Source organism: Mus caroli, unplaced genomic scaffold (assembly GCF_978045245.1).
Source record: "Mus caroli unplaced genomic scaffold, Mus_caroli_1 scaffold_17, whole genome shotgun sequence".
NCBI lineage: Eukaryota > Metazoa > Chordata > Mammalia > Rodentia > Muridae > Mus > Mus caroli.
The window spans coordinates 7,797,840-7,824,341 of record NW_028227272.1 but is presented as its reverse complement, the minus strand read 5'-3'; the positions used below and the strand labels follow the sequence as shown (position 1 = coordinate 7,824,341).

Sequence of the window (26,502 nt, the reverse complement as noted above, 5' to 3'; positions counted from 1 at the left end):
TGAGTTCATTTTATACGTGAATCATTTGGAGGCACTTAGAGGGAGCAATAGCAATCAGCAGAGAGCCTGGGATTGCTAAATTGGATTTACTAGGCTTTTTTTTTTTCTTTCCTTCAAGGATCCCTTAATTGGCCCAAACTATAATCTGAATCACTGTAACACAGCCCAGGCGAAGCAGACAGTGCCTGTCCCTGGGCCTCTCAGCACTGCTCTGGAAGCTGGGGAAGAAGTCACTAGCCAGGCTCGATATGCTGTTCTCCAGCATTTGTTTCAAGTTGCCATCCCCACTGGGAGCTTTCTAATGGCTGCCCAGCCTGGCTTTAAAGGAAGACCAGAGAAAGAAGTGAAGCAGTTCTGCTCCTCCCACTGAACTGAAGTGGGACTCAAGGCTCCATTCTTTAGAAAGTGTGCATTGCATGAATGCTTTGTGGTCCAAGAAGCTCTTTTTCATGCCCAGGCCTCTATACCATCTAGATTAAGAGTTGACAAGGTCTTTGGAGGTTGTCACTTTAACTTTTGAGACATGACTTGACTTGAGCATGCAGGGTGCAGGGTAGTGTTGGCAGGAGTCTAGTCCCTCACTTCAGAGGGCTGAGGTTAAATTTGGCACCAAAGGGAGGCTTTGCTTCTAGCCTCATGTTCTCAGATGAGCATGTCCCTACATCTTCTGTTTCTAGAATCTACCAACAGGCTTTTTTTTTTTTTTTTTAATTCAGTTTCACCTGTGACTCCATTCCTCAAGCTCTTAGGGGTGCTCTGAGGTAGGTGGAGTCTGTCACCTTCCCTCCACACATGGCTGGTATGGTCCTTAATATTATGCATTTCTGCGACAAGCAGCATCTGCTCAGCACTTTCCCTCCACGTGGCAGGTCAACCTGGCCAGTGTTCATTGAGTACTGGGAGCTCATGGGAAAGGAAGTATGTGGCAAACACTGGCATCTGGTCTCAGAAGATGGTCTAATCTAGAATCAAGAATCTGCTTATAACTCAGGCAGAGGACAGTCAGGCTCAGCTAGGCCAGGGTCAGGAAGTGGAAGAAGAGGGCAGGAGAGGCTTAGAAGGAAGCAGGCACACCGGGTAAGGAGGGAACTCAGGTAGCTTTGTTTTCCATTGCCATTGTGGGCCTAGGTCTGGGCAGACACTTAAAAGCACTTACACACCTGAGGGCATACTAGGCAAGGAAGCTAGTAACAGTTGTAGGCTTTGTGTAGGCCAGAAGTGACCAGGTGGTGGCTACACCAAGCCTAGGAGTGCCAGCTGCCTTATACATGTTCTCCACGAATGCACACTCCATCCTGTATGTGTACACACAAAGAAAACATACATCTTGACACCAGGAACACCAGCCCCTCATGTCCCTAAGAGCATTCTTGAGACAACATGCTATATATTATGCAACATGCTAAAGGAAACACTTGTCTCCGCCTCCAAAACCCCTTTGATTTGTTTTCTGCTCTGAGCAGTCTTTGGGAATTGGCACATGTGCTGTCAAGAATCTTGTCCAAAAAGATAGTGATGTTTTTTATGGGCCAGGGGTCATTTAAAATATCTAGTTTACCTTCTAAAGTGTCTTTTTATTCTAAGAATTAGTCTGTAAACATGTTTTGAATTAATCTTCTATAAATACTGTTATAGAAGTTACCTAAGTGGAAAATGTATTCATTAGATGGTTCATACATACTGATAGACTTTTTGTTTGAGACAGTCTCACAGACTTTGAACTCACTAAGTAGCTGAATGTGGCCTTAAACTTGAAAGTGGTTCAGGAGTTAAGAAAAAGGAGGGTGTGGCCTGAGAAGACTGGGCAGGAATAGAGGACTAGCTGGTTTCTAGCTCGAGGCTAAAACCTAGCAAATGTGGTCCAAGTTGGGGAGAGATGCTCTAGAAAGGAAAGATGGGTGTGGACTATTGGGAGCAGGGTGGTGTGGTGATCTCCTGTGTGGCATGGATGTATTTGGAGAATATATGCTGTAAATTTACTTAAATGTCCAATGTGTTTGAGAAGTTTCCAGACTTACTGAGGACTAGAGAAAAATGACAGCATTGGAGAATGTTAACGGTATAAAGAAAGAATGCTCACCTGAGAGGCAAGAGGGCTCCATTTCTTTCTGTCAGGATACATTCCTGATCTGAACAGTTTTGCCTGCTGGACTTTATCTATATATGGTGGGCAGGTATCTCTAGAACCTTCTGACTCAAAGTAGTGGTTCATTGTGCGCTGATAGAGGGGAATGTAAAAAAAATAACTCAGACTCCTGTATTAAGAGTCTGGTGTGAGCTGGGCAGTGGTAGTGCACGCCTTTAATCCCAGCACTTGGGAGGCAGAGGCAGACATATCTCTGTAAATTTAAGATATGTAGATATGCCGGTCTGTAGAGAACTGTCTGTAGAGAAACCCTGTCTCAAATAACTAAAAACAAGACAACAACAACAAAAGTTTGTCATGACTACTTCTCTCCTGCCTGTGACTTGGGGATGCCATCCAAGCAGCAGAGCTGCCATTTTCCATATCCATAAAACTTGGGCCTCTTACCACTTCTGCTCTGTCTTTCAGATCACCGAAGTGGCCTTGGAGTACAATAACTGTCATGGGGACCAGGTGGTGGAGCGCCTCCTTCAGCACCTGCGGCGGGTAGAGGCACCTGTGTTCCAGTCCCTGGCACCAGAGCTGCCAGCTCCACTGCCTGATACTCAGCTGATGGCAGCATCCCCCTGCTGTAACACGGTGGTGCTGCCACAGGGGCCAGCCCTCTCCAGGACCCACAATGTCTGTGAGCTGTGTGTCAACCAGACAGTGGGTGGTACCAGGCCTAGCTCAGTGAGTGTGCCACAGTGCAGCTTCTTCGAGATGGCAGCCGCTCTGGATTCTTTCTACCTCAAGGAGCAGACTTTTTATCATGTGGTGTCGGGCAGCATAGAATGCAGCAATTTTTTAACCTCCTATAGCCCTTTCAGCTACTACACTGCATGTTGCAGGACCATATCCCGGGGCATGGCAAGCTTAACTGGCTCTGAACAGAATGTCTTGACAGCCCCAGCCATCGAGTTCTCTTCCTTAGAGAAGAGCTGTGAGGCCACTGCCCCGAGCTCCATTCCTCACATTGAGGAGAACAGGTACCGCTTTCCTCAAGTGGGCCTCACTAGCACAGCCTTCACAGGCCTGAGCTGCAGAACCAACAAGACCCTGAACATTTACCTTTTGGATTCCAATTTATTTTGGTTATATGCAGAAAGACTGGGTGCCCCGAGCTCTGCTCCTGTGAAGGAGTTTGCCACAATTGTTGATGTGAAAGAAGAATCTCACTATATCCTGGATCCCAAACAAGCCCTCATGAAGTTCACTCTAGGTACTGTGGGTGGTTTGCCCCCCTCTGCATAATCAGCTTTACTTAGCTTAAGAGCTGTCATTTGCACTGATGGTCTCATTAATCCTAATCATGGGGGTGACACCAGCTTCAGAGCTCATTCAGAGCTTCAGACAACTGATGGAAAACTGTCTCTATCTGTTGCTTGGTCAGTTTGAAAAGAAGCTAGTTTGTCCAGGGAATAGAGCAGAAGCTTCTGGCTGTCAAAGTTTGGTGCAGTTTGTCAGCTAACCTGTGGGGGCTAAGAGGCTAAGACTGGCAACTTCTGTCACCTTTCCAAAGCAGAGCAAACACTAACCACAAGGGACCTGGCTCCCATGCCAGACGAAGTGCTGAGAGCCTTTCTAGTGGAATGTGCAGGGGCTGATGGGCATGGCCAGTAATGGCACCACAGTTGAAAGGAGCTGAAGCAGAGAGATTGTCTTGCTCACTCTTGCTCCACGGGATTGAATGTATGAGTCTCAGGGCCACCAGGCCCCATTTGTTATGCTGAACTTTTATAGCATGTTGAAGAAGCCTGCCTTATCCCCCAGTGCCTACATTGCAATATACAAGTGTTGAGAGCACGTGCAGTAAAAACCACAGGAGGTGGCCTAAGCCTTTTTACTGTGGGAAAACAGCCCAGCGTTGACTCCCAGGGCTTGGCAGCAGCAGCAGCTCATGCAGCCCTGTCCTCAGACTTTGCCGAGGTTTCTGACACGCAACACAAGAAACTAAGAATTCAAAAGCCTTGTTAGTTCAGCATCACTGGAGGTGCAGGGAGGAAGGAGGAGTGTGATAGTGAGAGGAACTTGAGCTCTAAGTTTAGAGACTATGAAGACAGGGTGAGCATAGCTCCTTAAGTCCTAGTCCTTTTGTCTATCCAGGTGAAACATTCAAATTTGCCGCCTTCATGAAAGGACTCACGAAATGTTGGTTATTCTGTGTCAAATTATATAGTATAATCACAAGAGCTCTTTGATACTCAAAGCAAACCTGTGGTCAGCCACTTTATGGAGTACAGTTACTCCCAGTTTATGATATGTTGGTATATTTGGCTTTCTTAAAATGAAATATGTATTTTGTTTTTATGTATATTTTTATTTTATGCGCATGAGTGTTTTGCTGCATGTCTATCTGTATACCACATGTGTGCAGTACCTGCCTAAGCCGTAAGAGGATGTCAGATCCCCTGAATCTGAAGCTACAGGTGGTTCTGAGCCACTATGTGGGTGCTAAGTATCAAACCTGGGCCCTCTGGAAAAGCAGTCAGTGCTCTTAAGTTCTCTGTCCCCCAAGCATGTGCTTTATGTTTTTATTTTTATTTTTCTGTTTTATGTATATGGCATTTTGCCTGCATGTATATATGTATGGTATCCAGAGAGGCCAGAAGAGGCATTGAATCTCCTGGAACAGGCAATTGTGAGCTACCATGTAGATGCTGAAAACTGAACCCAGGCCCTCTGAAAGAGCAGCCAGCTAGCTCTCCACAGCCCCCAGCTATGTTTTTTTTTTGTTACTGTGATTTGGTGTTTTTCCTTCTTTGAAACAGGGTTTATCTTAACTTTGGCTTAATAAAACTCACTGTGTAGACCAAGCTGGCCTCAGACTCAGAGATCCACGTGCCTCTGCCTCCCAAGCACTAGAATTAAAGGTGTGTACCACCACACCGAAATGGACCTGTAAGTTTTAAAGCAAGTGGTGATTGGTTTCTCTGGATTCTGTGAGTAATACTCAGCTCAGAGAAGCTCATAACACATTACTTTGAATGTACAGGTTTGCTGAAAGAAGCCCTCTTGAGGTTTCATCTCATCTTTTATATTAACTCTGGCCCAGCAGTTTTCTCTGTTCTAGACTTTGTAGCAGATTTGGGAGTGGCTTCAGAATTTAGGCTTCATTCAGATTAGGGAGCCATGGTTTCACAGTTCAAAAACTATGGCCAATTAACTTTTGCTGAGCTATGATAAAGACATGTTTTTAGTGTTCATGACACTCTCCCTATCTCCCGCTTCTACATAATGAGTCACTGCTAAGACCTCCATTGGAGGGAGTTGGAAGAAGGGAAGTTTATAGACTAGTGCTGCTTCACTGAGGCAGAGGGTTCTGAGATGTGGCATTGGTGGCAAGGGTGAGATTGTTGGTGTAAGTTAAGACTTTTTTACTTACAGGTTTATTTATACATTTTTCACTATGTATAATTGTTTGTTTTTGTTAGCATTTTTAAAAAGGAAACTTGAAGAACTTTAATAAAGGAAACAAAAAGCTTCTGGTCTGAGATTAATGAGCTCTAAACACCTTCACGTTGTCCTAGCACTGCGTTTGCAGTGATGCTTAAAGTCTTAGCGTTCAAGGCTGCCACTTGCAGAGGGGTTGGTGTATGCCATTGTGTGTGTTTTCATGGTGTGTGTCTGTGGCAGTTTCTGTGGAAAAGAGCAGGATGGATCCCCACAATGCATTGAGCACCCTATGCACGCACACACTGTTTAGTTAGTAAAAGGACAGTCCTTTGAGTGACTACTGCCAAAGTCAGGTCTATTGGTACCCTGGGCTCTTGTGTTAGGTTCTGCTTAGTTGAGGTGATTAAAACAAACAAACAAACCCCCATAAATATGGAGACACAGGCCTTTGCTCATATTACTCAAGAATCAGGTTGATCTCTGAGTTCAAGGCCAGCCTGGTCTACATAGCAAGTTCCAATTAGCCAGAACTATAAAGTAAGACCTTATCTTATAAACAAAACCAAAAGTAAAATAAAGCAATAATAAAAATGTAGACATGGGAAATCATTTCAGTTTTGAAGTGTTTGAAATTTAAAGTAGGCCACCTATTCTGCTTGCACCTAGACCACCATTGATCTCATTTTCTCTTTATTTTCAGAGTCTTTTATTCAAAACTTCAGTGTTCTCTACAGCCCTTTGAAAAGGCATCTCACTGGAAGTGACTCTGCTCAGTTTCCCACGCAGCATTTGATCACGGAAGTGACAACTGATACCTTCTGGGAAGTGACCCTTCGGAAACAGGTATGCGATGGGAGCTAGGGCTTCATGGAGAGCGAGCACTGTGAGGCCCACATTCGTGGGAGTGAGGGCAGCTCCATGGAGAGTGCTCACTCTGTAGTGACCCGTCCTGATCACTACAGGACCAGGGTTAGGAGTGCCAGAGAGGAACAAAAGTCAAGCCCTCTACCCCTCTCGGTGCCTACAGCTGTGGTTACTGGAGGGAAAACAGGCTGGTTTTGATATGCAGATTAGTGTTGTGGTGGGACGTGAGCAGATTTCATGGTGCTTTTCTAGTTATCCAAAGACCATAAACAAAAATCACAATTAACTAAAGATGAAAATCTCACCATGATTTCTGCACAGGCAGTTGAGTTGACTCAATGCCTCCAGCCCAGCAGAAAGTGAGGGCCAACAGCAGGTGTGAGTAAATACTGTCTCCTTCCCACAGGACGTTCTGCTGCTCTATTATACACAGTGGTGTGGCTTTTGCCCGTCTCTCAATCACATCTTCATCCAGCTAGCTCGGCTCCTGCCAGAAGACACATTTACTGTGGCCAGGTAAGGACACCAGTCTTTAGCATCACGGGCCATGCTGTTCTTGGTTGCTTTTTTGTTTGTTTGGTTTGGTTTTTGTTCATTTGTTTTGTTGTTGTTGTTGTTTTCAAGACAGGTTTCTCTGTGTAGCCCTGGCTGTCCTAGAACTCACTCTGTAGACCAGGCTGGCCTTGAACTCAGAAATCTGTCTGCCTCTGCCCCCCAAGTGCTGGGATTAAAGACGTGCCACCACTGCCTGGCCTGCTGCTCTTAATCCTCTCTGCCAACCCACCCATGCTGGGTGGGCTGGAAATTAATAATCATAATAATGCTTATTGCTGACTGGAACACATAGGAAAACAGGTCCAGGTCTGGCTGCTTAGACGTCTTGAGAAAGTGGTTCCCAGAATTACACTCCAGCCCTGGACTCAGGGCCTTTGCCCTTATTTTCCTCTTTATTGGTGAAATAAAGAGGAAGACTTTGTTGATAGCCATGTGTCTAGTTATGACTGTGGTTGCTTTATGTGGACTTTTGTATATACACATTTTAAATCTTTTGTTTTGAGACAGACTCTCACTCTAGTTCAGGTTGGCTTGAGCTTACTATGTAGCCTAGGTTGGCCTTTAATTCTTGGCAGTCCTTCTGCCTCAGTCTACCAAGTGCTAGGGTTACAGGTGTAAGCTACCATGCCTGCCTTCAAACACCAGTGTAATTACATGTATTCTTTGACAGTTGGGTAGGTGGGAGATGTTTGCTTTGTTCTATTTTGTTTTGAGACAGTCTACTACTATGTAGCCCTGGCTGGCCTGTAACTCACTGTGTATAAACCACGCTGACCTTGAACTCAGATCCACCTACGTCTGCTGCAAATGTGCTAGGAATGAAGGAGTGCACCATTATACCCAGCTCCTCGGCAGTTTTATATGTGCATATATGGTACACCCTGAGTACACCCAGTGCACACCCTTTTTCTACCCTCATGCCTGTTAACCTTCTTTCTTTCTTCCCTGTAAGTCATGTCCTACTATTTTTGTTTTGTAACCGAGCTTAACCAGAGTCACCCACATGCTTATGGGTGTGGAGCTGTACCCTAGAACATAAGAGGATATACCAGTGGCTACACTTCTGAAGCTGAGTACTTCCCTTCCCTGGGCTAATGAATCCCCAGGAGGGACAGGCCATGAGCCCTTCCCATATCTCTGAGTAAATGTTATATGTTCATGAATGCAATGGCTGTGTCATGCTCAGAATAGAGCATTTCAAATCCCTCCCCCAATCATCAGTTCTTAAATTTTTCCATCTTCCTGAGTTCCTTCATCTAGCACTGTTGGCTATAGAAAGAAGCCTCTCTGATGAAGGCTGAGAGCAGCATTTGCCTGTGGGTACAAGCATACATATTTACAGAGCATTTATACACTTAGTAAATTAACACTAGCACGTTCCCCACTAGGGTCTGTGACCTTCATGGTCATGGCCTTTTGATGAATTTTGATGGTCTTTTTGAGTTATGGAGCAGGCCTCAAATCTAGTCAGGAAATAGTCATGCCACTGATGTGCTTGTGGGCCACATCTTGTCTGGAGGTCAGCATTGTGCAGGCAAGCTCTGCCATTGCGTAAGATCATTGATGTCTTTTCTTTCCTAGCTGCCTGATGGCATCTTATGGTTCTGTGACCTTGCACTTCTTTTCCAGCTTAATTTCTCTGTCCTGCAACTGAATTGTGTTGTGTCTACAATAGGCTCTAGTCTGGTCAGCAACCAAGAGCAATAGCAATAGCTTATATAATAAGCACTTTAACAAGACCTCAAATCCAGATCATTAAGTGAGCAGTTTAGACCAGATCATGGGGAAAAAGCAGAAGATAGAGATAAAATCTTTACAGTGAAAGATAATGAAAGGTAATTTATATCCATTAGAAGGATATGCAGTGAAAACAACATACTTGATGTGAATGGTTTTCTTTCTTTGTTAGTGACAGGATTACACCTAGGACCTCATGCATGCAAAGCAAATGTTCTACCACTTAGCTATATTCCTAGCCATAATTAAAAAGATGCTTTAAAGGGTAGTCATAAGCACGTGTATATTTATATTTCACTTGCTGCCTGCTACTTATTCTCAGAAGTGACTGTGCTAAGAGATTGTTATATGCATATATACTTACGCCTCAGAACACGAGGCGGATGAAACTGCTGACTCCATCACTTTCTTTTGATTTAAGGCACAGAAATATTAGGCAACTTGTCCAGAACTGTACAGCATGTAAATTAGGGGCCGGCATTCAGACTCGGGTTGACACTATAGCTCCACCACATTTCAAGTGGGCTGGGGCTGTAGTGTGGGGTGCAGTGCTGTCTGGCATGCACAATGCCTGCCTTATTCCTCAGCTCACCTATAATCCTGGCACTGCACTAGAGAGTCAGAGGCAGGCAGATCTCTGAATACAATGCTAGCCTGGTCTGCAGAGCTAGTTCCAGGACAGCCAGGGCTACAGAGAACAGCTGTCTCAAAAAAAACCAAGCAAACTAACAAAGCCAGGTAAACAAATGTGAACAGAGAGCACAGCCAATGACAGAGTAAACAAACAACAGGGGAACCAGTCACCTAAGAAATGTAAATAAGGTGTCATTTACGCTTACTAAGTTAATAAATGCTTTCAAGTGACAGGATCTAGTATTGATAAAAGGTGACATAGTCAGACAACATTTACATTGGCAACATTTGCAAGAAGTCACAAAAAAGTTATACATTTCTGATTCAGTTAATTTTTCTTTGGGGACTTGGGAAAATTCTTACAGCAACAGATAAGGCATGTATCAGTGATGCTGGCATAGTGGACATTTCTGTCCATTCCTAAATCAGTATTTCCCTGAATTAATGGAGAAGGGTAGGGTAGGAGCTGTATGACTGCTGCTGTGTCAGCTCATAAGCCACACTGAGAGGATTCCAAGAAGGAGCCCTGGTAGCTCAGTACAGTTCCTGTGGATTTTAAAGGCTCTCACTTCACAGTGAACTCTTTATTGAAGTACACAATTGGAGGGAAAACACATTCAACTATGAAGAATGGTGGCCAACACCACTTGGCTTTCACAAGCAGAGGCAGACATGTCATTTTGTTAAAAGATGTGGAGGAAAAATTTGCATTTGCTTGTGCCAATTTTAGACTTTTCTGTATGTATTTATGAAAGTATCCCTGATCCCAGGCTGGCCTCCAAGTAACTATGTAGCCAAAGATGACCTCGAACTTGTAATCCTCTTGGTTTTGTCTCCTGAGTGTTGAAATTATAGGTATATGCCACCATGCCTGGTTTAAGAAGGGCTTCGGTATAAATTATGGTAAACAAGCACTCTATCACCTTGTCGTCTTTAGGGTTTTACTGCTATGAATAGACATGATCAAGGCAACTCTTATAAAGACAACATTTAATTGGGGCTGCTTACAGGTTCAGAGGTTCAGTCTTTATCATCAAGGCAGGAGTATGGCAGCATCCAGACAGGCATAGTGCAGGAGGAGCTGAGAGTTTCCAGGCAGCTTGGACAGGGGGTCTTCAAGCCCACATCTACCATGCTACACCACTTAATGGTGCCAAGCCCTAGACCAAGCATATACAAACCATCACATACCTCATCCACATTCCTTGGCCATATTGCAGTTTGTGCAATTACATAACACTGGTTTATACTGCCTGATCATCCCATACTACTTATACCTTTTGAAAAAATATTGTTTTTCAATATTGTGTAGGTAGGATTCTCTTATTAAGGGCTGAAGTTGAACTGAGCTTCCATTGTAAATCATTCATCATGTTCACCATTCATTCACCAGAGCAGTTGTAGTCAGTTCTACAGTAATTAATCACAGGGTGGGTGATTTAGTAGATGCCATTTTTTATATACATAAATTAATCTACTATCCTTGGTGGCACATGCCAGCAATCCCAGCACTAGGGGTGCTGCAGCAAGATGGCTGCTGAGTGGTTGAAGCCATCCTGAGCTAAGCTAGCTGAACTAGACCAATTGCAGCACCAAGGCCCCTGGTGGGGAGAAGAGGAGGGGTGGGAGAGGACTGGCATTCTGTTAAGACAGTACATTGATCTTGGCCTTCATATAGATTTATCAACTATAAAGTATACTCTTCAAAGGGACCTACTGTGTGTGCTTTGCTCAGTAGCTTTCCTTTTCTAGAACTAACGCACAGATTAAAATACTCACCAGATCCTGATGAGTAGATGAAGTACTTTCATTGAGACAACTTGGGGTATTTATGCTCCATTTCTATTACTCAGGGTACACAGTGACATGTTCATAAAGTGTAAATGCCTTGACTTACACCTGTAGTAAGGGGGTCGGTCTAGTCTGGGCCATAGAAACACTCCAAATTCTTCAGGTTTGGTGCTTGTTTGGCCAATCACTCCTTACCAGTCATTTTCTCTTTTCCTCTGTCAGGATCGACGTGTCTCAGAATGATCTTCCTTGGGAATTCATGGTTGACCGTCTTCCTACCGTTTTGTTTTTTCCCTGCAATAGGTAAGGCTGGATTGTTTTTCAATATTGTGTAGGTAGGATTCTCTTATTAAGGGCTGAAGTTGAACTGAGCTTCCATTGTAAATCATTCATCACGTTCTAAACTATTGTTAAAGTATTACCATTAGAGATAGAGTAGTAGAGCTTTAGTGTTGGAATGTCATGTCTTAGTATGTTTATTATTTGTTTTTGTTTTTTTGAGACAGGGCCTCACTATGTAGCTCTGGCTGTTCTAGAACTCATGTAGACCAGGCTAGCCTTCACCTCAACCTACCAAGTACATCCCTGGGAACTAGATAGCTGGTGTGAACCTATAAAGATGCTACAGTTGACAGGAAAGTGCTCATGTTTGTGTGGGATGAATCCTGCAGTTGCTTACGTGTCCCTCTCACCCAAGGGACACTGGCAGTTCTCTACCCACTGCTTTGTTCATAGAGAGATGTCTCTGCATGTATACAGTCTGCTCTGAAGTTGTCTGTCAGCAAGCAGTGCTGAAAACTCCACCAGAGATGGGACGTTAGCAAGGAGGGTTGGACTTAGAAGTGTAGGTCCGGGCTGGCGAGATGGCTCAGCAGTTAAGAGCATTGACTGCTCTTCCGAAGGTTCTGAGTTCAAATCCCAGCAACCACATGGTGGCTCACAACCACCCATAATGAGATCTGACACCCTCTTCTGGTGCATCTGAAGACAGCTACAGTGTACTAATGAATAATAATAATAAATAAATCTTTAAAAAAAAAAAAGAAGTGTAGGTCCAAACATTTCCACAAAGAAGGAAATGAACTCTACTCTAAAGCCAAACAAGCTGGATGCTGGCTCCCTTGTCACACACAGCTTCCCTTTGGGTACATAATAGATCCACGTGGGAACTGCTCTCACCCCTGTGGGTGTGTGGGAAATGCAGGGTCCTTTCAGGAGGGCTAGCCTTGGCACTTACAGGTCACTGCAGCACTGCTATGCTCGTCTGGCCTCTCTGCCAGAGGGCTTCCTTGGACTTCCATTGTCTCTGTTTTTTTCCTTTATCTCAGAGAACGTGTGCTAGAGTACTTCCTGTGGTAGGTAACAGGGGCTTGTCAGATCACACACTAAAAACAGAGTGACTCAGTCTGTTCCATTGTTGGCTCTAACACAATGAACTCTCTTCTTTCCAAGGCATGTTTAAGCTGCCATATAGTCAAGAAACCACGGGCACTGCCACCAGCCGTTCCATCTGTGTGTGACCCAGCTGGGCATGTAGTGTAATGATAGTAACGTTACAGCACATGGTAAAAGCCTTTGCAGGCAGAGGCTCCCAGCAAATGAGCTGATGAGCATGTGTATGTGCAGGGCAAGTGCACCATAGGAGCATCCATGCCCAGCATCCCAACCTGGAGCTGCCTTGTATAATAGAAGACCAAGTGCAGGCCAGGTGTGGTCTTGGGAGGCAGAGGCAGGTGGAGCTCCTTGGGTTGAAAGCTAGCAGGAATTATAAAGTGAGACCCTGTGTCAAAAAAATAAACAAACAAAAACCAACCAACCAGAAAAAAAGTGAAACCCTAGGTCCCTGCAACCCCTCCTTTGTCCCTTGATACTGAAGAGCAGAAGACTGTCCACACCTGTTAAACACAGAGCTTAAATCAGAGTCTCTCGCTTTAGAATGAGATTTTCCGCGTTTCCTAAAAATGGGCACAAGTTAGTCACTGGTCCAGAGAGCATACCAGAAGCTTACCCAAAAGGCAGAAGAGAAAGGCATAATGTGACTATTTATTGCCTGTACCAAAATAAAGGGGGCAGCGGTGCTAGCCTGGCAGGGAGCAGTGGTCTGAGTGAGGACGTGGGGGCCACTAGACAGCTTCTAAGAGCTCAAAGTGGTATATGACTATCAACTGTCACATCCAAAGGTGCACAGAAGAGGAAGTGAAACCACTGTGGGTGGGGCCACATGTAATAAGACTTTTCATGTTCACCTGCTCCTGCTATTTTTAGTGAAAGTTTGGTGCACTGTGGAAAATGCAAATTCTGTGCACAAAGTGGAGATGTGCGGAGAAGAACGCTATGGTATCAGCATGGCTGCTTCTGAGGTGTGAGGGCTGCGAGCACTGGGAGGTGCTGCTTGTATGTTCTCTGCATCCCTGCTAACTGTCTACCTTGACTCTGCCCACTGTTGAGAGCACTTACCAGATTATTAATAGATACAGCTAACATGTAAACTTTGAAATTCTTTCTGTGTTCTGTTACATGAAAGTCTTAAAAATCGTAAAAAGCTACCTACAGCCCCCCCCCAAACGTTACATAAAGGGGTCTATAACTTAGTTTCTTTGTTGTTGTGAGATAGGGTCTTACAGTGTAGTCCAGGCTAGCTTCAAACTTTGCTCTTGCCTCTTAAGTGCTAGGGTTACCAGTGTGGGTCACCATGTGTAGTTTGGCATATCTAATTAAGTCTCTAGTGATTTTTGATAGGAAGAGTGTTATCTATTAATAAAACATGTTCTGTCATGTTTAGTATTTGTGTGTGGAAAGGTTATACAAGTTTTCAGTTAATGCATATTCCTCTTTCCATTTTAATTTTGTTTAATTTATTTGGGTTTTTTGAAATAGGGTCTCTAGGTAGCCTTGGCTGGCATCAATGTGCTATGTAGACCAGGCTTAGCTTCAAACTGATAGAGATCCACCTGCCTCTGCCTCCCTGATGCTGAGATTAAAGGTGTGTGCCAACATGCAAGGCTTTTTAATTTAAAAAAGATCATATGTGTGTGTGTGTGTGTGTGTGTGTGTGTTTTACCCACCTGTATCTGTGCAACATGTATTTACAATACCCTCAGAGGCCGGAATAGGGTATCAAATAGCCTGGGGCTGAAATTTTAGACAGTTGTGAGCCACTATGTGGGTGCTGGGAATTGAAGCCAGGTCCTCTGAAAAAAGTAGCCAGCAATCTTAACCACTAAGCCATCTCTCCAGCCCCAACTTCGTTGGTATATTAAGGAACAATGTAATTTTTCTTTCTTTTTTGAGACATAGTTTTACTGTATAGCCCAGGCTTGTTTCAAACTGTGGTCTTCTTGCTTGAGGGATTATGTGTGATGCCATAAGGATTAAAAATGCAGTTCTGAAAAAGCTCGTGTTCGACACTCACTTAACCCTTTAACAGCCCTGTGAGGCATGGGACACTCCCACCACCACCCCATTTTACAGAGCTCAAGCCATTTGTCTGAGAATAGATGGCACTGAGCAGGGCAGCATAAATGCTGCCTTTGGGGTCCTGTCAGCTCTGTTCCTTACTCTCTGAGGGTGCTGGTCCCTGCCTGTTGACCAGCTAAGGGAGGCCTGTAGAAAGACATGTTTGAGTGACGGTGGTTAGACTGCCTATGCACAGTACCTGTGAGAGAAACTTAGGAGGCTGGGCAATTAGATGACAAGTTCTGCGTTAGAGCATGGGAGATGTGGGGACCCCTTTCAATGTCACCATTGTCAACTCTGTGCTGTTGGGGTTGAGCTGTAAGATGAGTAGCTGTGACTTATCTTAGTCCTTCGGTTGATACGTTGGCTGTAGCAACTGTCCAGGTTTGAGGCCAGTGTCCCCTCTCTGGAGTACAGTCCCCTCAGTTAAGAACACTTTGTGCTGTAGGTACTGTACATTAAGTGTGTATTCTTGCTGGTTTTGTTTTGTTTGTATTTTCAGTTTTACTGAGCACTCTTAATAGCCATGGTAACTGAGGACAGCCCTGAACCAGGACTGTGTCCACCAGCTTTGTAGCTCACACAGAGCGACAACATTCTTCCCCGTCCCCGATGCACTGGTTTGGGGCTTAGGCCTAAGCATGCTTATCTATCTCTCTGAAGGTTGAATACAGAAACAGCTCTGTCCTTAGGAACAGATATACTTTATTCAAATGGCCTTAATAACTGCAGTGCAAATCTGTGGGACTCCTCAACTCTACAAAGAACCACTTGCCCAGGCAGCATTGCCTGCCTTTCAGCAAGAAACCAGCATCTTTTCTTGGCCAGAATGGCCAGTCTCACATCCAGTCCCATTTGTCTCTATTGTGCCTATTGGGGACCCTCACTTTTGACTTTCCCTTCCTCTCCAGAAAGGACCTAAGTGTGAAATACCCTGGAGACCTCCCTATCACCCTCCCGAATCTGCTGCGGTTCATTCTGCATCACTCAGACGCTGCCTCTGCCCCCCAGGACCTTGGCATCAGCCCTCCTACCCAAGAATGTGTCCAGAGCAAGGCAGTGCTGCAGCGCGAGCACATCTCTCATGTGGAGAATGCAATGCAGAAGCTGAGATCTGAGATGAGCAGCCTACGCCGTACACAGGAGCAGGTGGAGGGCAGGCTCTTTAGTGCCCGCAGGGATGGGCACCGCCTGCTGCGTCGGCAGCGGACCCTGGAGCAACAGCACAGGCTACTCCGGCGCCACAGCCAGAAACTGCAGGCTCTGTATTTAAAGAAGGCTCGGGAGCTCCAAGAGCTGGCTAGAGCCTCAGGAACCCCCCTCCCCGAGCACACATGGCTCAAGATCCTTGTGGCCACTATGGAGAAGGAGCTGGAAGGCCAAGGTGGGGCTAAGGAACCAGCCCCTCTGGGAAAGGCTCGACCGAACCACTCCAAGTCCATGGGTACAACTCAGTTACCTGGTGACACCCCTCCGCCCTCCACGACCAGCTCCACTTTGGCTTCAGAGAGGAAGCATGAGAATAGGACAGACTAACTATTGAAGGAGCCAGAGGTGAAGACTGTAAATTGGGAATATAGTTATGCAAATTTTATTGAAATTTATTGTAAATAAAGATCTTTCTCAGTGGTCTACAAAATGAACTTGAATGTCATTTAGCATTTATTGATCAGGAATGGCATCCCTTCCACTTATTGCACAAACTGGTAGCTTTGAGACACAACAGTAGCACAGTCCATTTGAACATATATCTAGGAAGGTCAGTTCTTGCTTCAGTGGCTTAGCCTTGGAGTTCCTGCAAGCTCCCCAGGACGAAAGGCTAGCTTCTTAACCATCATTAGACCTGACCCCAACCCACAATAGTTACACTATTGGGAAAAAAATCTGAAGAGAAGTTATGACTTATTAACCATTGGAGTGTATGGCTCTGGTGGACACTTAAAAAGGTAGCCAATGATAACCAAGGACAGGGAAGACTTGCATGGTTGTTCAACAGTTCTATAGGTGTTCAACAGTTCTATAGGTGTTCGTTCTCCATATGACCTCACCAATGCCCCACAGTACCTGAACTTACTCATCCCTCTCTGGATGGACTGACTCAAACTTGAAAGACCCCCTGGCAACAGGGGGTGATAGGAACCTCCCCCAAAGTGTAACTGATAAGAATGTGGTGATGTCTGTTTGAAAAGCCAACTTCATCAGCATAGTACAAGCTGCGGCCTGCATCTGACCATGCAGCCATGAACCAGCTCAAATTTCGGTATAGATCCAAGCTGGCCTTGGATCCATGGATGGTGGAGAAAAGGATCAGCAGTGTTTAGGCTGCTGGCTGCAAGACGTAGGAGGTAGAAAGGTGGATGTGGGGTGGGAATCAGTAGAGCCCCTCAGCGTCAGCCAACTTCAGGTAGATCCTTTGATACTTTCTGTTCCCCTCCTAGACCTACAGAGTCACTGCTCCCAGGACTAACACACATCCAAGAACTCCTTAGTAGCCTCTGCCCGAGGCCAGTCCATCTTTGACTACCTCTGTGTAACTAAGGTGTGTAACATCTGCCTCCCAACCCCATAGTGGTATACACTGCTAAAAAGAAGTGTTCCTTCCCTACAGCTCCTCCCTTGGGTTCTAGGAAATGGATCCGTTTCACATGCTTTTCAAAGCTGTCTCCAGACTGCCTGGAGCTCTCTGCTGCCAGGGCTAGCTGGCTACCGATTCATCACCAAGGGTACCAGCATAGTCAGGTTTAATCATAATGGTTCAGAATGCTTATGGTGATGGGATTAACATCTGAGCAAGCTTATAGACATAAGAAATATCCTGGAGACATGTTGCTGGTTCCCTTACCTGTGAGAACCAGGCCCTGAACCTGAACTCCTGGTGACTCTTGTAAATGCTATGTGCACAATAGAAATGACCTTCTATAGCACAGAGTGCCTTGAGAGCTGTGTCAGGAAGCTCTGACTACAAAACCCCAAGGATCAAAGTAAAACCCAATACCCACTGGAGAAGAAAGGAAGCTCACTTGTGAAAAGGTGGGGTGTGGGGATGTGGGGGGGCACTCCTACCCCCAAACCCCATTCCAGTGCAGAAAATATTAAATACAAAAACAAAACCTTGCCTTCTTGAGCCAACTGGGTTTCAGACTTCAAGTAACCTCCACAGGCTCTGGTGTCTGCAGAGGACCAGAGCAGTTTCTGCAAAGCCTGTGCTGAAGGGGTGTACTGGGCATGCTCAAAACCAAAGGGCAAGAGACTGCTCTGCCAAGCTGCCTGGCAACCCTCAGGACTCATGAGGTCTCATCCTTCACAGGCTTCCAAGCAAGTGCAACAGCTTCCTTGCAGTGACTCCGCCGTCTACACACACTGTTCTTTTAACAAAGCTGAACTAGAGAAAGGGAGGGGTGGGGTGTGGTTTTCCTCCATTATGAAGCAAGCTGAGATTACCCCAACACCCCAGCTTCTTAACCTTTCACCTCCTTTCCATACGCATCGCTAAGGTCTCAGTGCACCCTGCCAAGGGCAACTGGGGCCTGACCAGTCCAAGACCCTCCATGGTCATACCTCAGCTTACGTGAGTACAGTCATTATATCAAGCCAGTCCACGGGCTCCATCTGGTATTTTTAAAAAAATCAGCAAAAAGGCTTAAGCACGTGCTTCCGGGCCTATTTACAGTTCACAGGTTGGTTAGTTCACGCATTACAGTAGTAGCTCCATCAAAAACAGGCTCAGCTAAAACATTCAAGTAAGGAAAGCGCTAAGGGGCCAGGAGCCCCAGCAAAAGGTCAGGCCTGCCCACTGCCTGCAATGGACAGCCCACCAGGAGGCAGAGGCGGAAGGCCAGAAGAGCTGGGACCTGGAGCCAGTGCATGCGATGACAAAGCCCAAGGAGACCATGCCAGCAAGTGTCAACCCCTCTCACATAGCAACATGTCTGCTTCCACCCTCTCAGTGCTTCTGGGCTGGCTGCAAACAGAACCATGGCCTTGGCCTTCGCAGCCCAGCTCAGCCATGCACTTCTGGGCTGTTGGCGGTCATCAACTTGGCCTTTCTTTCCACACATGGCCCCTTGGCAGAGTACTGCACCAGTAGAAAGGGCTCCTTTGTCTCGCCATCACCCACGATGCTCTCCTCATCCTCTGACTGGCTGATGCGCTGCAGCCGCAGGTAGCACCAGCAGCCCAGGATCAAGGCCCCCAGGGCAGCTATGGCGATGAGGATGACAATGACCGTGACCACCCCGGTGGTGGGGCTGTGGTCCATAATAGACATGGTCAGTGCTTGGAGGGGCTTCTTTGGTGGAAAGCTCTTGGTGTGCCTGGCTCAACGAGGCTGGAATTCGGGCTGCACAGGACAGTCCTGAAAGACAAAGCCAGGAGAGACTATACAAGGGGCTCTGTAGGGGACAACCCAGTGACAACCATAGGATTGAATTTCCACTGTGTCTGCCCAGATGCTTACCCAGCCTACTTCCCCCAGCTACTTCTGCCACCCAGGTGCTTCTGCTGTGAGTGGAAAGGGAAATGGGCACCATGGTGGTTGAGGCAGAAGCTATAAGAGGACTGGCCACTAGTCTGGTTCTGCTGAAGGTATACATTGTTTTTTGTTTGTCTTTGAGACAGAGGCTCACTCTGTATCCCAGACCATCTCAAACTCATGATTCTCTAGCCTTAGCCTTCTGAGCCTTAGGATCACAGGCATGAGCTACGAGTGTGTATCCAGTCCTGGTCCAGAAGGCTAGAGAGGAAGGATCCAGAAGCAGACACACAGCATCAGCTCTTGTGGAAGAATCGGGTAACACAGAACGTCTCAATCTTCAAAGTCTCCAGCGTCTGAGCTTCTAGAACCCAGGGGAAAAGTCACAACAGCAGACAGATTTGCCCCATGTAGCCACAGCTTGTCTGTGAATACCCCATTTTTCAAGAAGTCTATGGATGTAGGGCACACAGGTCCTGGAAGACATAGGTACTGGGGAAGCTTCAGGAAAGACAGGAGGGATGGGTGAGGGAATTAGCTCCTTCTGTATATAGCTTACCATCTAGTACAGAAACCAAATTGTCAAGAGGTCAACACTCTAAAATAGTCCAGGTATGATCACATCAGGAGCACAAGGGACCAGGTGCTATGAGCATTTACCACAGTGGGAGCAGCCTTGCTAGGCCTCTGAAGGCAGGAGAGAGAGCCTGGTACATCACCCTGTTAAGAGTGCCAGCTGGACTCATACATGCTGAGGGAGTGATGCCAGGACATGGAGAGCTGAGCTGTTCCCAGCTCCTTGATCTCAGACAACTCCAGGTCCCAGTCCTCATCCTTAGCCAAGGTTGCGAGTGGTAAAGGAGAGAGAAGTTGTGGGATGCACCCAAGGCCCGGAGAACCTGGACTCCAGCTTTCCTCTTAAGCGGTACCCCAGAGCTCAGCCAGCCACAGCCCCAAGGATTGCTAGCCCCAAGCTTTGCTACTGAGGCCTCCCAGGTGCTGAAGTCAGCAGCAGGCTGCTCCAGTCTCTTACAGGCACCTACTTTCTTACTAGTGCTTGTCAGTAGTGGACACTAGAGTAGTGAGAGGGATGAAGACCCCATAGGCATGTCCTGCACAGGCCAGGCACAACCTACACTGAGGAAGCCATAAATGCCCAAAGTCTTGCCATTCATGTCACCCAGGTAGATGGCACTGTAAGATTCACACTCCAAATGTGATGGGACCTGCTGCATCCTTGAGTAATAATCCCCTTAGTTAGAAATGACTCTCACTCAACCATGGAGGCTACCAGGAGTCAGGTCTGCCTAAAGGTCACAGGCAGCCAATCAATTCCATGGAATGTCCAGGAACCAGGCCTCGTGACCAAGGAATACCATCCTCATTGCCTGTGCCAGTCTTCAGGGAAGCTCCAGGCAAGGGGGGGGGGGCATCCTCTGATTCTCAATCTTTAGTCTCTAGTGTCTGAGCTGCCCAGCTCCCTCTCAACTGGCTCCCCGTCCACTCTTGCAATCAGAGAACACAGAATGTGTCCAAGTGCTTCCTCATTCCCGCTCACTCCTCTCCAGCCATGTGCCTTCCACTGTCCTTCTGGGCCCAGACCTTTGGTCACATAGTTCTTCCTGACCAGGGTGCTCCATTCCCTGACCTTTGATCACTAGGTCTCAAGTGGGTTCAACTGTGCACCTGGCCACGCTCGGCAGGCAGAGTCCAAAGATTCTGTTCCATACCCTTCAAGGCATAGGAGAGTTCCCAAAACCTTAGTGCAGAACAGCTTGGCCCCAAATGGCACCCACATGGAGGTGGAGGAAGAAACTCTGACCTAGTTTACACCAGCCAGGAAGGAAGCCTCTCTCAACCAGAAAGCCAGGGAAGCTTCCTCCCCTGGCTTGGCTGCCTGGGCCCTGGCTTCCCCACATTCCCAGAGCTGCGTGTCCCAAGAGAGCTCTGCTAGCTCCATCAGTTCCCACAAGCCCACACAGCCAGCCCACACAGGACACCCACTCCGCCTCCACCTGCACGTCTTCCTGTGGTCTGGACCAGAAGGCAAGGCAGTGGCAATTCAGAAAGGGAAGTTTGTGTTTGGGGTCTGGGGTGGTTCTGGGATCGGAAGTGGAAAGTCAAACAATGGCACCATGATCTAAGGGGAACAGCTGTTCTGTGACTAATGAAGAAACTGAGGCAGCTCAAGCCCAGAGGGACCCCAGGAGAGCAGGCATGACCTCAAACTCCTGCCCACTATGCCCACCAGGCTTGGAGGTGGACAGAGCCAGGTATATGCCTCTCACCTCTAAGCGCAAAACAATGACTTTTGACCCAGCCAGTCATGCCTGCTCTGTGGCCTCCATTAGGGCTTCTGTTTCTTTTTTCATTTAGCAAACGTTTCCTGAGAAGTGATCTAAAAAAATCTGACTCCTGGCCAGACATGGTGGCCTCAGAAGGGAGGGCTCCTGAGGTTGCCCCAGCATCCCCTGCAGGCCTGGCCACCACCCATACTTCATGAACTGCCCCGTGGTGGCCTCTGTCCTTAGGACTGAACTAGGCACTTTCTCAGCAGTGACTCCTGGAGCTGCTTTCAAGACTCCAGACTCTTCCCACACTGGCCAGCACCTACACCCCTACATGCACCCATCTTCCCTAAGGCCCTCAGCTCTCTGCAGTTCTGATTTACAGAGTAGTACCCTGGCTGTCATCTTCTGGCCTGTGCCCTCCAGAGAGACCAAGAAAAGGTCACTGTCCCTCAAGTTCGCAGCTATGCTCTACCGCATACATACTCAATAAAGACTGACTGTACCAAGGCCAGGTATGTGATGATGAGCTAAAAGAGAGCTGGCTCTCATGGGGTCCACCAGAGGACCCTATTTTTGAGCCAGCTCCCTAAGTCCAGACTTCTCCCAGATGCCTGCTAGGAAGCAGCCATGGGGGAATAGAGGCTGTAACCCAAGTTCAGGGCAGGGGCAAGGCACGGCAGTAGAGGATGGCAGGTCTGACAGCTAACTCAGTGGTTCTCAATCTTCTTAATTCTGCGACCCTATAATACAATTCCTCATGTTGTGGTCACCCCCAACCATATCATTATTTTCCTTGCTACTTTGTAACTGTAATTTTGCTAGTGTTATGAATCACAATGTAAATATCTGTGTTCCAGGTGGTCTTAAGTAACCACATATGAAAGTTTTGTTCTACTCCCAAAGGGGTTATAACCCATAGGTTGAAAACCAAGGTAACTCTTTATGCTTGGGGCAAGGTAGGTGGTAACAGGGAAGCAGAACCCAGAGGATGCTGGGATGCCCTGCATCTGGCTTGTACAACCCTCTGCATAACTAACCACTGAGCACCCCATTTCCTTCACCAAGGCCCATGGGTCAGGCATAACTTAACCCAGCTGAGGGAAGTTCCAGGACCACCTCAAAGCTATGCCATCACATCCACCTTACTCCTCTCTACTTGCCTTGATCATCCCATTCTGCTTATGAGGAAACTGAGGCACAGGGTCAGTTAGAGCACAGACTATCCCATGTCCCCTGTTTGGAAGCAGCTGCAGTGACAACTTTTAGGTGAGCACTGGTCAATGTGGGTCTGGGCACTCCATAGCCAGTTCAGTCTGCACTGGCTGAGAATTGTTTGGCCTGGTTTCTCAAGGCCCAGAGCAATGGGTAACTGGTCCTAGAACACACTGGTCTCAAAATGACATACAGTGTGGTGACCTCTGGGCAGAGGTTTCCTAAAATTCACAGTCTCCTTTAGGTCTTCCTTGGAAAGGCGTCTGTTATCCCTACCTCTTCATGGGATCCCAAAGCTAACCCTTCACCCCACCCAGAAGGCAACAAGGCAGGCCAGGTTCCCACCACTCTTACCCACAGCAGGCTGTCCTTAATGTCCTGCCTTTTTCTCTGTAACCTCTTGTACCTTAGGGCACAAAGCCTGGCCTGGACCCATGTCCCAAATAGCCTCTTCTCTGGGGACATCCTCTGCCTACTCTTCACTTAACTGGGCACATCACCAGTGCTATTGTACTCAGCTGGGCACCACCCTGCCACTCCATCCAAAGCTTCCACCTCCCTGGCCTCCAAGGCAGTCAGAAATACTGCCCTGCTTTCAGGGCCAATAACACCCAGGGGCTTCCTGCACTGCTCCATCCTCCAGTAAAGCCACCTTCCAAGTGTCCTCTTCAGGGGACCCCAGACCAGAAGTATTTCCTGCCCAGGGTTCCGCTTGGTCAAACCCCAAAGGCACCATCACCGAGGGCTTCAGCCATCCAAGAGCTTCGATGGAGGGCCAACAGCAACAGGAAAGGAAAGGGAACATCTACCATGGCTGTGCCCATTGTCCTCTCCCCTTCCCTTCCTCCTCCAGAAGAGAAATGTGCTCCAGATGCCACCCTGCTCCCAGTTCTTATGCCAGGAAAGGAAACTAAGACTAAGATGTTTGGGAACTGCCCAAGGTGAGCTGCAATCTCATAGTCCAAGTCTGAATCCTGCCCCTACTCGTCAGGGTCCCATCTGGCCATACAACTCTGGCAGTGATATAGTAGTCGATGCTGAAAAGTTCCTTGGTGCCACACTTTTGAGCTCCAACATCTCATGTGGATCTCTCCAAAACTTCTGCCTCAAAACAATCCTAGAACCGAGTGACTGCTCTTCCTACTTGACAAATAATCTGTAGCTTAGAGAAGTTAACTCGGTCTCCAAGGTCACACAGTTTAAAAAGTGGAGGTGCAGATATCCAGGAAGCCCCGATTCTAAATAACCGATTTCAAACCTGATTCTAAAACGTCATATGCCTGACCTGTCTTCTTTCTCCTGAAAGCTGAGCGCAATGAGTCTGTGTTTGACCCCCTCCTTAGGACATAGTCTAGGTGACCTGGGTCGAGAGGACTGGACACTAATGACAAGCGCCCCAGCAGCTCCCGCGTGCTGAGCGCAGGCGGTGTGCAGGCGCGGTGCCAGGCGACGCCGCGTCTCTCCCACTCTACCGAAGGAGCAAGGCGAGGCGCTAGGGAAGTAGGGGCCTGTTCAGGGGGCGACAGCTGAGGAGGAAACGACAGCTGAAGACAAATCAAGTCCGCCTGACCCCGGTTTTTTTTCCTTGGGGGGGGGGGGGTCCCAGAGACCCATTCAAGCCCACGCCGCGCAATCACTGCCGACCCGACCTGGGACCAAACGCTGCGGCTCAGCCTCAGTCTCCCCACCAATGAAACGAGCGCCAGATTTTCCCTGGGCCCCCGCTCCCCTCGATCCCATCTTGACCACGCTGGGGCGCTGCCAGGAACCCCGTCAATGCGGAGTGAGTGTTCCGGGCAGCCCGGAGGATCCGCGCAGGACATAGAACCGTGGGTCACGGAGAGGGGCAGATGCCCAGCCAAACAGCCTCCGCCGCCGGCTACCTCCTTTGTCCCAATCCCGCGGCGGAGGACAAAGAGCCCCCGCCCGCGCGCGGCATCTGCCGCGCCGACCCGCCAGCGCCGCACCCCGATCCATCCGGCGCGTCCCTTCCCCCTACCCGCCTGCTCTGCCCATCCCTGCTCACCATGTCGCGGCCCGGAGTCCTGTGCAATTAGCCAGCAGCAGCCCCGCCGCCCCGGCTCCGCCTGCGCGCCAGCCGGGTCGGGCCGCGGAGCCCTCGCCAGACGCCAGAGCCCGATCAGCAGGGGGCGAGGTGCTTGGGCTCCGCCCTGATTGGGGGCGGGGCGCTCTGGTGCGACCAACTGGAGATCGCGCTGGGACGGCGGGGAGGAGCGGAGCGGGCTGGGTGGAGTCACGTGCGCTCTGGGCCCCGAGGCGCACAATGGGCAGAGGGGGTGTAAGTAAGGGGGTGGGTAGTGTTTCTCGGCTGGCGGCTCCCGGAGCTGGGGCAGAGAGGGCGGGAGGCCAGGCTTCCTTGAGCGCTTATTGGGTGCCGGCAGTACTGGGCCTGCGCCTGGCGTCCTCTTTCTTCGAGGGTCAACCCAACGACAGAGGGGAAACTGAGGCGCACAGCGGTAAGAGTGTGGTACAACGCCCGGAGATTACAGGCAGAGACGAATGATTTTCTTTTCTTTTCTCGTCTTTTCTTTTCTCTTCTCTTCTTTTCTCTTCTCTTTTCTTCCTTCCTTTCTTTCTTTCAATTCCATCATTATCCTTCTATCCATCCACCCTTCTGCACCGATCATGTATCTTGCTGCGCCCTTGAGCCACGAGCCAGACAAACCAGGTCCCGTCCTCAGGGCTGCGGACTCAATAACCTCTTAGTTAAGCCTTCACCAAGTGCAGTACTCTGTTTAGTCCACTCAACAACATCAAAAGAACGTCAAATAAAAACATACCGACCCATTTGACATGAGGAACTCAACACTCCAGAAGACTTAAATACTCCGATGTGCTGTCCTGGAGGCAGGATTTGAAGCCAGACACAACTGGCTAGGAACACAAAGGTGCTAACTGGTGTACTGACTGCCCCCCAAAAAGAGTCTAGAGAGGATGGGACACTCCATGATGGCCACCAGGAACTCCACAAAGAGTTTGAAGACCTCTGAGGCCCAAGGTACTTGGGAAGCCAGGAAGAAATAACTTGGTTGGGGCAGATAAGGCTGGGATATCCCCCTGGGAGCTGGGAAGCTAGGGACTGCTAACTTTCTTGGTCCTGCACACAAGCTGAAGTGTGGGAACTCCCTCACTTCACCTCAGCAGAGCGATTCCCCTCCATCCGAGACACCGAGCTCCTTCATCCCTCTCATCTTTGGCCCATGTCATTTCTTTTATATTAAAGGTTCTTCCACACCATCTTTCAGATCTCAGCTTCATACCCTTGCTCTCTTTCCCAGTCAATGGACTTTCATTGTGTTTTCTAAGGGCATCTCATTAGCTTTCAGTCTCCGTTTCAGGACTCAGACTGAGTCGTTCACTGGTGAGCCTACAGAACAGTCAGTACACAGTAGGCTCTTTATAAGATATAATGAATGAATAGTAAGATGGCAAGGCTGTCTCTGCTGCTGAAGGACCAGGCTGAGGAAGTAAGCTGGCTTTGGTGTAGAGAGGCAGAAGGAAGCAGGGCTCTGGGCCAGCTGCCCTAGAGCCTAGAGCCTGATGGCTCTGAACAGCTCCTGTTCACAGACCTGCCCATCACTGTGCGTCCTCAGAGCTCCTGCCTCTCATTAGTGGTCTAGGCCTGGAATAGGTAGGTCCAGAACTCCAGAGCTGGGGCTGGCAGGGAGATAAACAGGAGCATATATATATATATATGTATATATATATATATATATATATGTATGTATATATATATATATATACCTGACTGAGGGGAGGACGTGGGGAGAGGTGAGCAGCATACCACAGAAATGACTTCAAATCTAGCCTTGCCTACTGGAGGGCTAACCTAACCACTGTGTCTCACTTTTCCTCATCTGAAAAATGGGGTCATCAGCAAACAAACCTCATGGAACTGGGAACCCATCAAGTAATGGGCACAGGGTTACCTGCTCACTGGTTACCTTACT

The 26,502-nt window shown here is 47.8% G+C and overlaps 2 protein-coding genes across 3 annotated transcripts in view; one reads left to right on the top strand and one right to left on the bottom strand.

Annotated features, from left to right (window-relative positions):
• The window catches only part of Txndc11 (thioredoxin domain containing 11), a 58,848-nt gene extending 42,648 nt beyond the window's left edge, over positions 1-16,200 (top strand). For both annotated transcript variants that reach the window (XM_021184568.3, XM_021184570.3), the window contains 5 exons: positions 2,555-3,347; positions 6,222-6,364; positions 6,792-6,901; positions 11,324-11,404; positions 15,469-16,200. In XM_021184568.3, the coding sequence (XP_021040227.1) occupies positions 2,555-3,347; positions 6,222-6,364; positions 6,792-6,901; positions 11,324-11,404; positions 15,469-16,093 (1,752 nt within the window). In that variant the 3' untranslated portion in view covers positions 16,094-16,200. The remainder of the gene's footprint in view (positions 1-2,554; positions 3,348-6,221; positions 6,365-6,791; positions 6,902-11,323; positions 11,405-15,468) is intronic.
• Position 16,201: 1 nt separating this feature from the next.
• Positions 16,202-24,695, bottom strand: Snn (stannin). Its single transcript, XM_021184571.3, has 2 exons — positions 24,558-24,695; positions 16,202-18,911 (listed from the first exon to the last, which is right to left on the bottom strand). The coding sequence occupies exon 2, from the start codon at positions 18,822-18,824 to the stop codon at positions 18,558-18,560; it is 267 nt and encodes an 88-aa protein (XP_021040230.1). The 5' UTR covers positions 18,825-18,911; positions 24,558-24,695; the 3' UTR covers positions 16,202-18,557.
• Between the last annotated feature and the right edge of the window lie 1,807 nt (positions 24,696-26,502).